At 34.1% G+C, this 15,768-nt stretch overlaps 1 protein-coding gene across 1 annotated transcript; it reads left to right on the top strand.

Annotated features, from left to right (window-relative positions):
• Nucleotides 1-570: 570 nt before the first annotated feature.
• On the top strand, nt 571-4,894 carry LOC110703421 (GTP cyclohydrolase 1-like). Its single transcript, XM_021881230.1, has 2 exons — nt 571-1,518; nt 3,200-4,894. The coding sequence occupies exons 1-2, from the start codon at nt 1,326-1,328 to the stop codon at nt 4,384-4,386; spliced, it is 1,380 nt and encodes a 459-aa protein (XP_021736922.1). The 5' UTR covers nt 571-1,325; the 3' UTR covers nt 4,387-4,894.
• The last annotated feature ends 10,874 nt before the right edge of the window (nt 4,895-15,768 follow it).

Genomic DNA, 15,768 nt, shown 5'->3' with positions numbered 1-15,768 from the left:
TCCTTTTAAAACTGTCACATTAGCAATATTGTATTATATACATCACTAATTAAATGTACTACTACCTTCATTTTAAAAGGTTTGCAACGATTAGACATTTTGTACTCATATTTTATGTCAAATCATTTCAAATAATTTGAAACGGAGGTAGTAGTTGTTTGTATGCTCCATAATATTGTTTGAAAGATAACTATTGATAGTTTGTCTTAGTGGAAAGAAGTGAGGTTCAATCCCCGCTAATAACAATTTGTGAGAGGGAATTTCCTTACCTCCCCCCCACTCATTTAAAATTTCTAACCTGTTAACTTGGGCTAGGTTATCCCATTAGGGGTTCCGTCCTTGTGCCCTTCATCTTACCTACTATAGAGTAAGTGAAAATGAGAATGAGAATTTGGGGGATAGATGCTGGGAGAAGGAATGGGAATATGTCGTTGGGAATTCATAAAAATAAGAACAATCTCTTCTTTAGATGTAAATAGATATGTATGGAATATACTATAGATTTACAAAATTAACCTCATTTTTATTTCTCTACTTACCAAATCATTAAAAACATTTTTGTCATTTCTCCACATTTTCTCAATTCTTATTCCTAAAACTCCATACTTACCTCCTCGGTAATATTTTGTTGGGAATAGAGGAATATAATTCCATTCTCATTTCCATCTTTATTCTCAAACCCAATGAAACGAACGTAGAATTTTCCTTCCCATCTTTATTCTCAAACCCAATGAAACGAATGTAGAATTTTCCTCCACTTAGATTTAAAATCCGATTCCCTTCCTAAACTCTCACATACCAAACAATTCCCATAGGGGAAAAAAAATACTAGTAAATTCAACCTAGCTTGGTTTTCAGAAATTTCTTAAATCAAAATTGAGTAATTAAATAAAAAAAAAAAGTCCATAAAATTTCAAGATCTAGTACCAATTTAAGGTAGCCCCACATTGTGAGACACAGCCAAAATAACCCTATATAATACTGCTTCAGCCCCAACTGACCCTGCGCCATTCCTCCTTTCGCCTTCTCCACATCTTAACCATCTCTCTCTCTCTCCATAAGCGTGCTTTTCGAGAGATAGGGTGCATGTTTGTCTTTTTCTCTCATGAATATTGAATCATACAACAAATTTCTGATTCATTCTTCCTTAATTTTATTCATCTGGGGCTAAGATTTTGCACTGCTTTTACCTGATTTCTGATTGATTTGTTTGAATCTGTGCCTTTTCTCATCTGGGTATCAATCAGATTTTGTTTTGGTTGTTATTTGTTAGGATTTTTGGTGCAAAAAGATTATATATTTTCTGGGTTTGTTGTTGTTTTTCAATGGGCGCTTTAGATGAGGGTCATTTTGACGTGGAACTTGAAAATACTTTGAACTTGGGTGTTGAAGAAGAAGAACCAGAAATTCAGGCTGCTGTTAGAGTTTTGCTGCAAGGTTTGGGTGAAGATATCAATAGGGAAGGGATTAAAAAGACTCCGCTTCGTGTTGCCAAAGCGCTTCGACACGCTACTACAGGTGATTGTTGATTCAGCTTTGATGTTTAAACTGTTCCGATATAATTGTCACATTGTTTCGACCTCTAATAAATAAGAATATGATATAGTTGTAAAATTGTTTCGACCTCTAATAAATAAGAATATGATATGATTTTATTGAAACATAAGACTTTAAGAATGTTAGAAAATCATTTTGATGTTATTAGAACACGTGACAACTTTTTCTGATCATCCTATTAAAAAAATTGTTTGTGAGTGTGTGACTGTTATGGTTGTAACATTTTTTTTTGTAGGGGCTCTACGGGAGTATGTAATTGGGAGCTGTTATATGTTGTGTGCTTAACATAAAGAAGCTTATATAAAGTAAAGTTCTTGTTTTAATAGATTTGATTTGTATTATTGTCAAAGAATAAATGGGATAAAGAATGTTGATAGATGATATATATAGTATACCCAAAAGAGGGAAAGTGGAAAGTGTGAAGTTAGGAAATTATTTTGCTATGTTTCTGTTTCCCTTCTTGCTATCTTTTTTTTTTTTTTTTTTTAAAACATAATCTTGTAAATAGAGCATTGGATAATGTTCTTTCAATTCTTAATTATGGTATCATTATTTTTGTTTCCAATGATTGCCTTATTTGTTGAAATGGAGAAGAGAATTAGACACTTAAATAAGAATGAATTCCTATGTGAATTTGTAATTAGAATCCTATGTTGATCAATACCCTTGGTAATGCTAGTTCACCTCAAAGTATCTCTTTTTAACCATTAATTTTCACTAGCAGTTGAGGGGTCATGATAATTTATAGAGAACATACAAGTTTGGTAATGTGATTGCATTACCATGGATTTTAAGATAAAAAAAACTGTTAAATTACACTATGCAGTCTTATTGCCGTCTACCAAACAAGCCGTAAAAGAGCTGTATTCGGTCAATGGGATCATGAGAATAAGATATATATTTTTAAGTCAGCCCTTGAAGAAGAAAATTTGGTGTGTGAAGAACCTGCAGTTAGTAATTTATGTCTTTTCCTAGATTTATGCTTGTAGCTCTAGTGGCTATTGTATTAATTTTGGTAATAGATAATCCCGGGACTGAGGTAGATTGCATGTGAAGAACCCTGTGCTTTTCCTCTAGATTATAATGATTTTGAGTGGAAGGTGGAACGAATGATGAAAAACCCTGCACTATAATGCTTCTCCTTTAGCCATTATTGGGAACTACAGATCTGGAGTGGATGGAGGAATGTATGATGTTCACCTATTCAGTTATTTTGTATATCGAGTTTGTTGTGATCTGTTTGTTGTCTTACTTTTTATGCCTAAAGAGTAACTGCCAAGATTCATTATTTGTTGCTTGAGAAGTTGATAATTGAAAGCTATGTGGTAGCGATATGATTGTTATCAACCTGTCCATTTCAGGCTGTAATTGATAACTTGAAAGGGCATAAATGAATGTTTGAAATAGACTTTTTGGATGTTAAGATATCTAGTTTTAGATTCCTAGTCTTCTATACTCAATTTTGCAGTCCACTGTGTTAGAAATTTAGCTTGTTAGAAATTTAGCTTGATGGCACATAAGTTGTTTTAGACATATATTGATGAGCCAAGTCCATTTAGTAGTCTATGTCATTCACAGTTGATAGTTGATTCTTTTTGATGAATTATTATAAGATGTGCTGATATAGTTCTTACTTTTCCAGGGTACAAACGGAACGCAAAAGACATTATAGAAGGTGCTATTTTTCCAGAAGCAGGTCTAGACAATAATAGAATTGGCCATGCTGGAGGAGCAGGGGGTCTTGTTATTGTTCGTGATCTTGACCTCTTTTCATATTGTGAGTCGTGCTTGCTACCATTCCAGGTGAAATGTCATGTGGGCTATGTTCCATCTGGGCAGAGAGTTGTTGGCCTTAGCAAGCTTTCTCGGGTTGCTGATGTTTTTGCTAAGCGCCTCCAGGATCCCCAACGGCTAGCTGATGACATGTGTTCAGCGTTGCAAGATTCCTTAAAGTCAGCTGGTATTGCTGTGATTCTTCAGTGTCATCACATACATTTTCCCGCTTTAGAGTCTATGTTCCTGGACTCATCAACTGAAGGGTGGATAAAAGGGCTGGTATCCTCAGGATCTGGAGTTTTTGAAGATGAAGATGCTAATATTTGGGGTGAGTTATTTAGTCTTTTGAAATTTCGAAGCTCAATTGCTGATAAAATTCAAAAGAGAAACTCGAGCAATCATTGGTGCCCGTCTCAAGCTTCCACATTGAATAAAATTTCATCCAGTGTTGGAAAGGCACACCCTCCTAGTATGGTTAGTGCAGTCACTTCCATTATCAGATCCTTGGGCGAAGATCCATTAAGGAAAGAGCTTGCTTGCACTCCCGCTCATTTCTTGAACTGGCTGATGAATTTTCAGAACTGTAATATGGATATGAAGCTGAACTCATTTGTTTGTAATAAAGCAGGACCTCAGAAATCAAATGGCACTTCAATTATAAGCAGGCAGATCCATTCTGAGCTGAATTTGCCCTTTTGGTCACAATGTGAACATCATTTACTTCCATTTCATGGAGTAGTGCATATAGGTTACTCTTCTGCTGAAGGGGTACATCCCATTGGGAAGTCCCTTCTTCAGTCAATTGTGCACTTTTATGGATTCAAGCTGCAGGTGCAGGAGAGGTTCACTAGACAAGTTGCTGAGACAGTTGCACCTCTTCTTGGCGGGGACGTGATAGTTGTTGCAGAGGCTAGCCATATGTGCATGATTTCTCGGGGTATTGAGAAGTTTGGAAGCAGCACAGCCACAGTTGCTGTTCTAGGTCATTTTTCAACTGATGCAAAGGCCAGGGCATTGTTTTTAGAAAGCCTTCCCAGCATGAACAATTATTAAGGATGATATTTTCAATCAAGGAATCACTCGGCCAATTTTTCTCTAGCTTCATTTGGCCTCATATCTGGCAAGGCAAGCCAGACTTCATCGCCATAAGTTTTACAGGCTGCAATAAGAAGAGATTTATTTGAATGGAAATATACAGCAGGGTGATCTAGAAAGTTGAGTTTTTATTTTCTCTCATTTGTCCTACTGCATCAATGTGCCCTTCAGAAGAGATTTTCCTATTTCATTATGCCTCTATAGAGGGCAGTTGGAATTTTGAGTTCCATATAGTAGTTCTTACACAGAGGTACAGATCATGATCTCAATGCACATTTGAACTCAGAAAAAAAACTGGTGATTCAAATTTTGTACTGATTAAAACTATACTGCTTGAGAAATTTCTCTTGTGTATACCTTCCTTGCATCCTTTAAATGATGATCTTTTTTTTTTCCACAAGAATTGTTCTTTTGAATTGTACAAGGAGAAGTTCTAGCTCAGATTAATGGCTACTTTTTCCAATTTTCTGTATTGCAGCAGATTCTATCAAATCATCAATAATTACGTGTGCATTTCACCATGTCCATAATCACTAAATGAAATGGGAGGGGGGGGGGGGAATAGGAAAGACCTATCATCACTCGCCTATGCTCAGTGGGTCAGAGTCAGGTCAGGGCTTTTTAATGGGGCGCCGCCCCATTGCACACACCTATGTTCAACCCATCAAGGAATCAATAATGCCTCCTCTTCCTCTTATGACGGTGGGTGCTGGGTGGCGATTCCTCCTTCCCAAACATCAGTTATGAATAATGGGAGGTGAGAGAATTCTATATTCAGAAATCCTGCTATGAATTTGATGGATCATCAATCAGAATTTATAAACCCCAATATTAGAAATAATGATGCTGGTTCAGGTAAGTATTTTCTTGTGCATAGTCCATGTTTTTCATATGTTTTCCTAATACATGCTAATGCTATGTACTGATTTATGTAAAACTCATGTTAATGTATACAGCATGTTAAATCTTTGATATCCAGTTGTATTTGAGTTTTTTCAGTTATTCCGGTAATTTCTGGTGAATATGGTTTCTCGATTTTACTTGATGAATTTACATTTATACCACCTTTTCTTTCAGGTGTAAAAGCAATTTGAAGATCCCACCATTGAAAGAAATTTGAAAGCTGGTCGTGGTGAGATTAAAAAAAGATTACAAGTTTGAAACCATTAGCCATGGTCAATCAGGAAACTGGTTAGTTACTTATTGGGTTTTTCTAAGCTGTACCCCTAAGGTATTCGAGTTTCTAAGGTGTACCCATGTTTTTTCAAGTTTTTAAGTTGTGCCCTTCAACTCCGCATCAATACTAAAATGTACCCTTATTAGTTGTATAAAAGTTATTTGAGAGTGTAATTTCGTGGCACCAGTTTTCATTATTAGGGTTGCGGTGGCTAAGATTTCTTTCTCCTAGCATTTCCTTACCTTTTTATCATCTTTCTATTAAATTTATAGTTAACTTTAGGTGACGTGGAAATCCCAAGGAGGGTACCATTCAGTAATGGTAGTGAGTTGAGGGGCACAACTTAGAAACTTGAAAAAGCTTGGGTACACCTTAGAAACTCGAATACCTTAGGGGTATAGCTTAGAAAAACCCTTACTTATTTTATCATACAATTGCAAATAATTTGAAATATTGCTACTGTTGAATGCTGATGGTTCGCAATTTGGAGTTACTCATGTTATAGAGCAATTGAGATTAAAATTTCATTTACTCGTCGTTCTTAGTGTAGATGGTAAAGTTTGGGTCTAACTGTCTGCTAAGTGTAGACAGTAAAGTTTCCTCTATGGAAAACTTCTAAAGTGGGGGGATACTTGTGCAAGCCTATAAAAAGAATATCAAATTTTGAGAATGTGGCATCTAAAATGTTTTCCTTAGCAAGGAAATGCCTGTATTAGTGTTGTGTTCCCTCTGAAACCCCTTTGGTTTTAAGGTAGCGAGCGAGAAGTCGGCAACTCAATTTTACAGGACACAAACCTTCTATTAGCACATGGAAATTGATCTAAGCTGCATCTTCGCTCTTCTACACCCCCCCCCAAACAAGGGTTTGTCTTTCTAGACCTTAATTATGAAGCGGGTTGGGGGGGGGGGGGGGTGACGAACTTAGGACCTATATCTCAGCTTTAAAGGAAACTTGATCTGTGGGCTCACTTGTTCAAGGTTCGCGGTGGCTAGTTTACATTAGTGACATTCCTATATAAAAGCAGAAAACATGTAGAAGATATTGAAGGCTTAGAATTTGATTCTAGGCAAGTCTTTCTAGATAAAATTCATTATTGTTGAAACTGTTTTTAAACTCATCACTGAGGCTAATATATAGTTGTGATTTTAGGTTTAATAAGAATTTTGCAAATTCAATGTGCTACTACTATATTATCTTAACTATGGTAGATGACAGATATATTTAGTAGGAGATGAGGTTTTCTGCCAATATTGTTGCAGCCAACTGCCTAGCAGTCTAGCACACTCTTATTACAACATTGAAATGAGAACCCTTCACATCTCTTGTAGCTGCTATTAGCCTATTACTACTGCTTGCCTTCATCTTCTATGGTTCTACTGCGCATGTTGCTGTAGTTCGTTGTTCCTGTTGTGAGTTTCTGCATATCTTATATTTCTCCCTGAAACCCTTTGAAAGTCCATCAGGTTATTAGAAGCCACCCTTCTGATTTTTAAGTTAAGTAGTGTTAAAGATCATTTTTCCGTAAAACTTAAAATCATGCAATTCATTAAGTTATTCATTAAGTTTTGAAGTTAAAAATTGAATTTCATCTAATAGATTTCTTAATATAAAGCCATTTTTTCATTAACACTGTGGACTGTGGAGGCATTGCAATTTTTAAAGTTTTTATCCATGAATCTGGGTAGAAGTTGTTGCTAAATTTCAAGAACTTGTGCATTTCCCATGATATGTACTCTGTAGATATTATCTTATCAAACTTGCAGGCTTGACAAGTTGACATGGATTTCAATTGACATTGGTGAAGATCTTTCTCTTGATAGTTGTCTATTTACAATGTGGATATTATATTTGTAAATTCGAACTTGCTAACGAGCGTCTCAGGCGTTAAATGAATCCAAAAATTCTAGAATCTTAATAATGAATTTGGTTATTGACAGAAGCTTGTCTATTCAATATTATTGTAATTTTCAGTTTTTTTTTAAAAAAAAGTCATACTATGTCATATGAAAAGTTTAAAGGAAAAATTGACATGATTAATCCCAATTTTGACTCATCCGTCTAAATTATTCTCAACTTTGGATTTTTTTTTTTATTAATCCTTTTGCTCATAACACTTCCAGATGACCAGTAAGTCAGTAACCTGTGAGAAAGTAACTGTTTTTGTTAAGTTTAATACTCCCTTCGTTACACATTACTCGCAACAAAGGAATATTTTATGTTTCACAGTGGGAAAAAAAAAATACTAGAGCTATGGGTCTACAGCTAGATTGAAACAAGGACCCAATAATGGCAGCCCACAAATTGTATGATACCACCACCAGTCCAACAACAAGCACATAGGCCCAAAAATAAACATCCCTTTACTGTTTACACCGTCCACATAGGGACCCACCGCTTAGTATTTCCCTTTAACAATTTTTTCCCTTTATTTATTTTATCATATCCTAATTTATCACTAAAAATTCAGAATATTTAAAAAGGGATCAATATCATGATGGGTTGGCGTATCTATAGAAGCCCCTTTTTATTCTTATTCAATGAGGGATTGAGTGAAAATTTTAAGGTGCAGGCGGCTGTACCTTGCTTGGTACAGCCAAAAAATGCAAAAAGATACAATTATTTTGTAAAGAACATATAGTTATTTTGTAACGAACATCCAATTTTATATATTTTTTTCATATCTAAAGAACATCTGCAATATTAATAAAGAACATGATAATATTTTGTAATAAACTTTATCTATATATAACTACCCTAATTTGAAGACAATTTCTTATCAAGCAATGATCATTATGTTGCAAATAAAGTACATTACACTGACTGATCAATGAACATAAACATATGTTCTTTTTATTTATTTTTTTTGGTGCAAATATGTTTTTTTCACTCTAGGTATATGTTCATTTAATAGTATGTTATTTTTACTTTAGGTATATGTTCATTACATTTTAATAGTTTGTTCTTTTCAGTATAACTATATGTTCATTACTTTTATATATCATGTTCTTTTCTACAAAACGACTGTACGTTGCACCGTACAGGCGCCTGTAGGAACCAGCTATTGGGGATTGAGAGGTAGCCAAAACTTAAATGTAAATATGAATTTGAGGATCATCAATTTTCACTAAATTAGGTTTTATTCCAAAATTAATTGATAATAGAACAAGTAATCTCTAACATTTATAAGGTGAGATATTTTCATTTTGTTTATATAATTTACATGATTATTTGAAAAAGAAAAAGGGCATAATTAAACGTTATGCATTTCAAATTTTCAACGTTAACCCATCAAGAAAGTGGTGATAAGGTGGAAGATGTTTCATGTGTTGGATGTTTTTGATGGTTAACTCTAATTTTTAAGGAAATTGGATTGCTGACTAGTGCATGACATTTCTCTAATGTAAAATAAAGACTGAACTAAGTCTCTAAAAAAAATAGTTGTGTCCAAAAAATGCACTTGCAACATTATTCGACCAACCACCATTAAACAAACAACATTATTGATGATCTTTAACTTTACATATAAAAAAGAAAACTATATTGTATTTGTTATCCAAAATAGTGCTTAGTACAATTTTCTAATCTCCTAATCATTAACCTTAAATCCTATTATTGGATTGATAAATTTATAAGATTTATATAACAAAGGCATGAAACATTAAAAATTGCATCCACTGATATCATATCACTATCAAAATCGGATTTGGACAGCTTAGGAAACCAACGATTTCTAGTAAAGTTGGAATTTAAATATTAAGGGCCTTAAGGCATTTCATAATAAGCCAAAACTATAGTTAAATTAATTAACCACTCTTTTAATTAACATCAATTATTAGTCAAATTAATTGAAAAACTCGTTACAAACAAAACTTAATTATAAGGCTAACTACTTTTGTAATTGTTAGGGGTGCAAATTAATGGAGTTGATTAATAAATTACTCTAGCTAGTCCGTGCTCGGTAGAAGCTTGTTCATATTTGATTATTTAATGAAAATAATGAACCGAGTTTGAACTCATTTTGAAGCTCGTTTATTAGATGAGTTTGAATACGGACAAATATATACTAGTTCAAATAAGTTTATGAATTACTCGTTTATATTTGTTTATGAGCTACTTGCTTATTTATGTTCATGAACTACTCATTTGTATTCATGAGCTACTCATTTGATGTGATAGGATGTGATATCTAGAAGACGCAAAGTGTGTTTGATGTGATAGGATGTGACACATTAATATTTTATATAAATTGATCATTTTATAACTTTTGATTACATTTAAAATAATATATTTTGTACATGAGTAGGTTTAATTACATGTAAAATATATTGTGTATATGAGTAATAATTTAATTATCCCTCAAACATCCCTATCATCTAGATTTCAATAGTTTAAGAGTTGTATTTAGTGAATATTTGTATACAATTTTGGCAAAATTTTTGTATATACAGATAATGCAAATAGAAGTAGGTGCAAGGAAGGGTGGTTTTTTTTTGCTCATGTGATTAAATGAGCAAAAATTACCCTTGAATTTTGGGAATAAAGTGAATGTTCCTTTAGTTTGCGTGCATGTGTGTTTATTTTATTATTTTTTTTAAAAAAAAATTAGAGCTTTTTTTTTTTTTTTTTTGAAAGAAGTCCTAAAGGACATTAAATTTCATTAATAATAGCCATACGACATCTGCAATTGACAATTAACGATAATGAAAACGAATTTAGCAAAATCAAACAAGAATTATCGGGGAAGGGCTAAGAATCCAAATACATAAATATAACAATTCGGCACATTCTCGGTTCGTTGTCTCATACAACTTTTTGAGTGGATCCGTCGCCGCTTTGCAATTTTGTGAGAAAGAAAATTCTTGTGTTGATTCCGTAACCCGAATCCGAGCCATAACCAATAGTAGCCCCGCACAACCAGAGAACAAATTAAACACAAATAAAACATTGTCTTTCGAAGGAGTCCGAAAAACCTTGTCTTTCGAAGGAGATCGAAAAAACCTTGTCTTTCGAAGGAGATAAACCCTTTCTTTCGAGGGAGACATTATTGTAACCTAAAACAAATTAAAAAACTTGAAAGAAAATAAAATTTGGGGCTTTCCACCGGTAAAATCCGATGGAAGCCCCTTCAAAATTGACAATGGAGGCTAAAGTTTAGGAGAGAGAAGAGAGAGAGGAGGCTAGGGTTTTTTTTAATTAGAGCTTTATTGATATCAATTGAATATCATTTATTTCCATTTTTTTTATTAAATTAATTGATTAAATTGTTTATATGGAATGTTAATTAGTGTTATTTGATTTTAGAATGGTTAGCTCAAAAATTAAACATCAAATTTTTACTCCTCTCTCTTTCCTTTATACTCCACTACATACTACATTTTATGCGCGCAATGCATGTGAGAGTGAAATTGACTAATGAACCTTTGTAAAATAACCTTAACAAAGGGGTGAAAATGATTAAAATAATTAAAACAAAAAAATATTTAAAAAATAAACAAAATATAAAGTATTAGAGATAGGTAGAGAGATAAACATAATTTATTGAAACTTATTAACATGATTTTCTTAGGTGACATTCTCATCAGAATTTGTTATAAATACAATAATATATTTTTTCTAATATTGAAATTTTAATAAGTTGTTTATCCAATATAATATCTATTTTTGTTTCAAATTGAAAGCATTATTTTTTACTACTTCATTAATTTTATTATTTTTTTTTTATTACAGATTTTTTTTTCCCTTTTTTTAAAGAAGTCCTAAAGGACACTAGATTTCATTAATAAAAGTCATACGATACCTACAATTGACAATGAACGATAATGAAAACGAATTTAACAAAATCAAACAAGAATTAATCGGGGAAGGACTAAAAATCCTAATACATAAATATAACAATTCGGCGTATTCTCCATTAATTGTCTCATACAACTTTTTGAGTGGATCCGTCGCCGCTTCGCAATTTTGTGAGAAAGTAAACCGAATTCGAGCCATAATCAATAGTAGCCCTGCACAACCAGATACCAAATTAAACACAAATAAAACCTTGTCTTTCGAAGGAGTACTAAAAACCTTGTCTTTCGAAGGAGTACGAAAAACCTTGTCTTTTGAAGGAGATCGAAAAAACCTTTCTTTTGAAGGAAATTAACCCTTTCTTTCGAGGGATATTATTGTAACCTAAAACAAAAACTTAAATGAAAATAAAGATTGGGGCTTTTCACCGGTGAAATCCGATGAAAACCCCTTTAAAATTAACAATGAAGACTAGAGTTTAGAAGAGAGGAGAGAGAAAACATAAATTCTTTTTAGTAACATCAAACTTTTTTTTTTCTATGCTGAATTGTGGAAAAAAAAAAACACACACACACTATTTTTGGTAACATTGTATTATTGTTTAACATAACACAATTTTTTGTATGCGGCTTGTTGTACCGTGCAACATAGGTTACTCCATTCGGGGTTACTCGAGTTTCTCGGTCAGAGGTTACTCGAGTTGCCGGGTTACTCAAGTTACTTGTTTAGGGGTTACTTGAGTTACTCCTGACTGAGTAACCCTCAAGTAACCCTGAGAAACCCTTGGCCGAACTCTTAAGTAACCATGATCGAATTACGTATTCGAGTAACCCCTGACTGAGTAACTCGAGTAACCCATGACCGATTAACCCCTCAAGTAACTCCTAACCGAGTAACTCAAGTAATCCTAACTGAGTAACCCCTCAATTAACCCTTGATCAAGTGAACCACTCGAGTAACCTCTGTCCGAGTAACCCCTCAATTAACCCGGCCTTGACCAAGTGAACCACTCGAGTAACCCCTGTCTGAACCTCTTAAGTAATCCTCGACCGAGTAACTCGAGTAACCCTAACTGAATAACTCGAATAATCCCTCACAAAATAACCCGGGTAACCCCTGCCACACGATGTGGCCTGCTGCACCAAAAAGTTGTTGTTACCATAATAACTATTTCAATTAAATTATTAACCATGATTAGTTTTTTTTATGTTTTTTTAATAGTTATTAATAATTATTATTATTTTAATAATTGAATCATATATATATATATATATATATATATATATATTAAAAATCCCTCCCCATCACCAGTTGAGCTACCCCCCTTCTGATGGCGTCCGACATACCTTCCCTGCCGGCGTCCCCCACCTCTACACCCCAGGTGGAGGGGATGGGGTGTTGGGATGGGCTCGACGGAGTAAAGAGGAGAGGGTGGCTGTCGGCAAGGGGCAAAGGAGGTTGATCGAGCAGGGGGGAGGGGGTGGTTTTATTTATTTTATTTATTCAAAAAAATTTATTTATTTTTAATTGTAAAAAAAAAACCCAAATTTTGATTATAACAAAAAAAAAAAAGACTTCTTATAACACCACAAAAACTTAAAAAAATTATTTCACCACCACTTAGGAACCGTTTGCCAAAAGTAGCGGTAGCGGGTGGCTGTTAAAGTAGCGAGTAGCGGTCAATTAGTATTGGGTAGAGGTTAGTTGTCAAAGTAACGGTTGATAGTATGAGTGTTTGGCAAAATTAGCGGTTGCAATATTAAAATATATCAAAATTCATATAAACATTGTTTAAAAAGTAATAAAAATTTGTCAAACGCTATTTGCTAATTCTAAACGCTACTATTTTTAACGTTTGAAAAAAGCTACCTAAACCCTACCTTTATTGCTAACCGCTACTAGAACCGTTGCCTTGTCAAACACTCTCAATTTTTTTCTAGTAGTATTTTGACTGGTCAAAACGCTAACCGCTATCTCAAACGTTACCACAAAACAGGGTTAACTTTTCCATACAAAAAAAAAAAAAACCGTTAAGTGTGTCCTTTCCAAATGGAGTATTCTTAGTTATTTCTTTATTTTAATTTTTTTAATTTCCTTTTAAAGCATTATATTTTGGGGAGATTCTAAAATGTGGTAATTTTGAAAACTAACATAATTATGTAAAATATTATATTCATTTTGTTTATATTATTTTGTTTATGCTTTTAGAGGCATTTGAGGTAATTTAAAAGTTAGACATCAACTTTTGCTCCTTTCCTCCTTGGCTCCTATGATAGAGATCAGCTTTGAGAAAAATAATTTAGGTAACAAATCAACCATTAAAGATATGATTTTATCATCAATTTTGTCAACGCCGATTCATTATTAAGGTGTATTTGTTGACATATTAAGTTGAAAACTAAAACTAAAATGAGATTAAATTATTTTTATTTTTACTACTCACCTTTCTATTGCTTTATAAATACTACACAATTAAGTAGTACCTACGTACCACTTCAATTCTCCAACACCTATATTTCCTACATCTTTTGCTCTACATCTTCTCAAGAACATTAAGATTTCAATACCTCTTTTAATTTCCTACATCTTTTCAAGCAGATTAAGATTTCAAACCATTTCCCCTACATATTTTCAAATCATCTCTCCTTTGGTTTCAAATCGACACGAATTTCGAGAACATCACTGTAATTAGGCCACGTAAATGGTTTAATTTTCATGTGATCTAATACACGTTTTTCATGTTAACTTGTATTAGAGTACTAAAGGTAACTATTTAATAAGTTTAATTATTATAACTCACTTGGTCAATAATGCATGGTACGGAGTAAATGTGTTAGTAAATGTGTTAGGAGTAAATGATATTCTAAAAGTCCATCTCCGTCTTCCAATCAGTCTTCAGGTACCCCGTATCCTTTAGCACATTATATACATTGTGATAAATTTTCTGTGAATTATCGGAAGTTTATTTCCGCTGTTGTTCACACTAAAGATCCGACAACTTTCAAAGAAGCTATGAAATATGAAGGTTGGCGTAAGTCCATGAATGAAGAAATCCGAGCTTTAGAGAACAATGGTACTTGGACTTTGGAGCCTTTTCCCCCGGGTAAAAAGGCTCTAGGAAATCAATGGGTCTATAAGACCAAGTTTCTTTCTAATGGTGAAGTTGAGCGTCTCAAATCTCGTTTAGTGGTATATGGGAACCATCAGAAAGCAGGTGTAGATTATGATGAGACATTTGCTCCGGTTGCTAAGATGACAACGGTTCGCACAGTTCTTGCTATTGCGGCCGCAAAGAATTGGGAAATTCACCAAATGGATGTTCACAATGCGTTTCTTCACGGTGACTTAGATGAAGAAGTCTATATGAAACTTCCGCCTGGTTTTCAGAGTTCAGATCCTTCATTGGTTTGCAGATTAAGGAAGTCACTCTATGGTTTGAAGCAAGATCCTAGATGTTGGTTTGCTAAACTTACCACAGCCTTAAAACAATATGGTTTCAAACAATCTTACTCAGATTATTCTTTATTCACTCATACTACTCGTGATGCTCAGATTACAGTTTTAGTGTATGTTGATGATTTGATTATTTCTGGGAACGATTCCGCTGCATTGGCTGTTTTTAAGGCCTATTTGTGTGACTGTTTTAAGATGAAGGATCTAGTCCTTTGAAATATTTTTTGGGGATTGAAGTGGCTCGTAGCTCTGCAGGTTTATTCTTATGTCAGCGAAAATATACTCTGGATATTATTTCTGAGACAGGTTTATTAGGAGCGAAGCCTAGTGGTTTTCCCACGGAGCAAAATCACAAATTGGGATTGGCATCAGGCGATTTTCTTTCTGATCCAGAGCCTTATAGACGGCTTGTTGGTCGTCTGATTTATCTTACTGTCACACGCCCTGACTTGGCGTATTCGGTTCATATTTTGTCTCAGTTTATGCAGCAACCTCGTAGTGAGGAACATTGGGATGCTGCAATGAGGGTGGTTCGATACTTGAAAGGGACTACCGGGCAAGGTATTTTATTGAGCTCTGATTGTGATTTAAATCTGCAGGGTTGGTGTGATTCAGATTGGGCTGCTTGCCCTATGACTCGTCGTTCTTTATCTGGTTGGCTTGTTTTTCTTGGAAAATCTCCTATTTCTTGGAAAACTAAGAAGCAACCTACTGTTTCTTTCTCTTCTTCAGAGGCTGAGTATAGGTCCATGTCTTCGTGTTCTAAAGAGCTAAAATGGGTGAAGGATTTGTTGTTGAGTCTTGGAGTACAACATCCAAAGGCAATTAAGTTATTTGTGATAATGAAGCAGCTCTGCACATTGCAAAGAATCCGGTTTTTCATGAACGGACAAAACACATTGAGATTGATTGTCACTTT

Source organism: Chenopodium quinoa, unplaced genomic scaffold, assembly GCF_001683475.1.
Source record: "Chenopodium quinoa cultivar QQ74 unplaced genomic scaffold, ASM168347v1, whole genome shotgun sequence".
Taxonomy (NCBI): Eukaryota; Viridiplantae; Streptophyta; class Magnoliopsida; order Caryophyllales; family Amaranthaceae; genus Chenopodium; species Chenopodium quinoa.
This window is presented reverse-complemented; position numbering and strand designations above follow the sequence as displayed.

Excerpts from the sequence above, each read along its gene's own strand:
- LOC110703421 (XM_021881230.1), top strand. The coding sequence starts at position 1,326 with ATGGGCGCTTTAGATGAGGGTCATTTTGACGTGGAACTTGAAAATACT. Across the intron at positions 1,519-3,199 it reads GCTTCGACACGCTACTACAG|GGTACAAACGGAACGCAAAA; the intron begins GTGATTGTTGAT and ends TTACTTTTCCAG.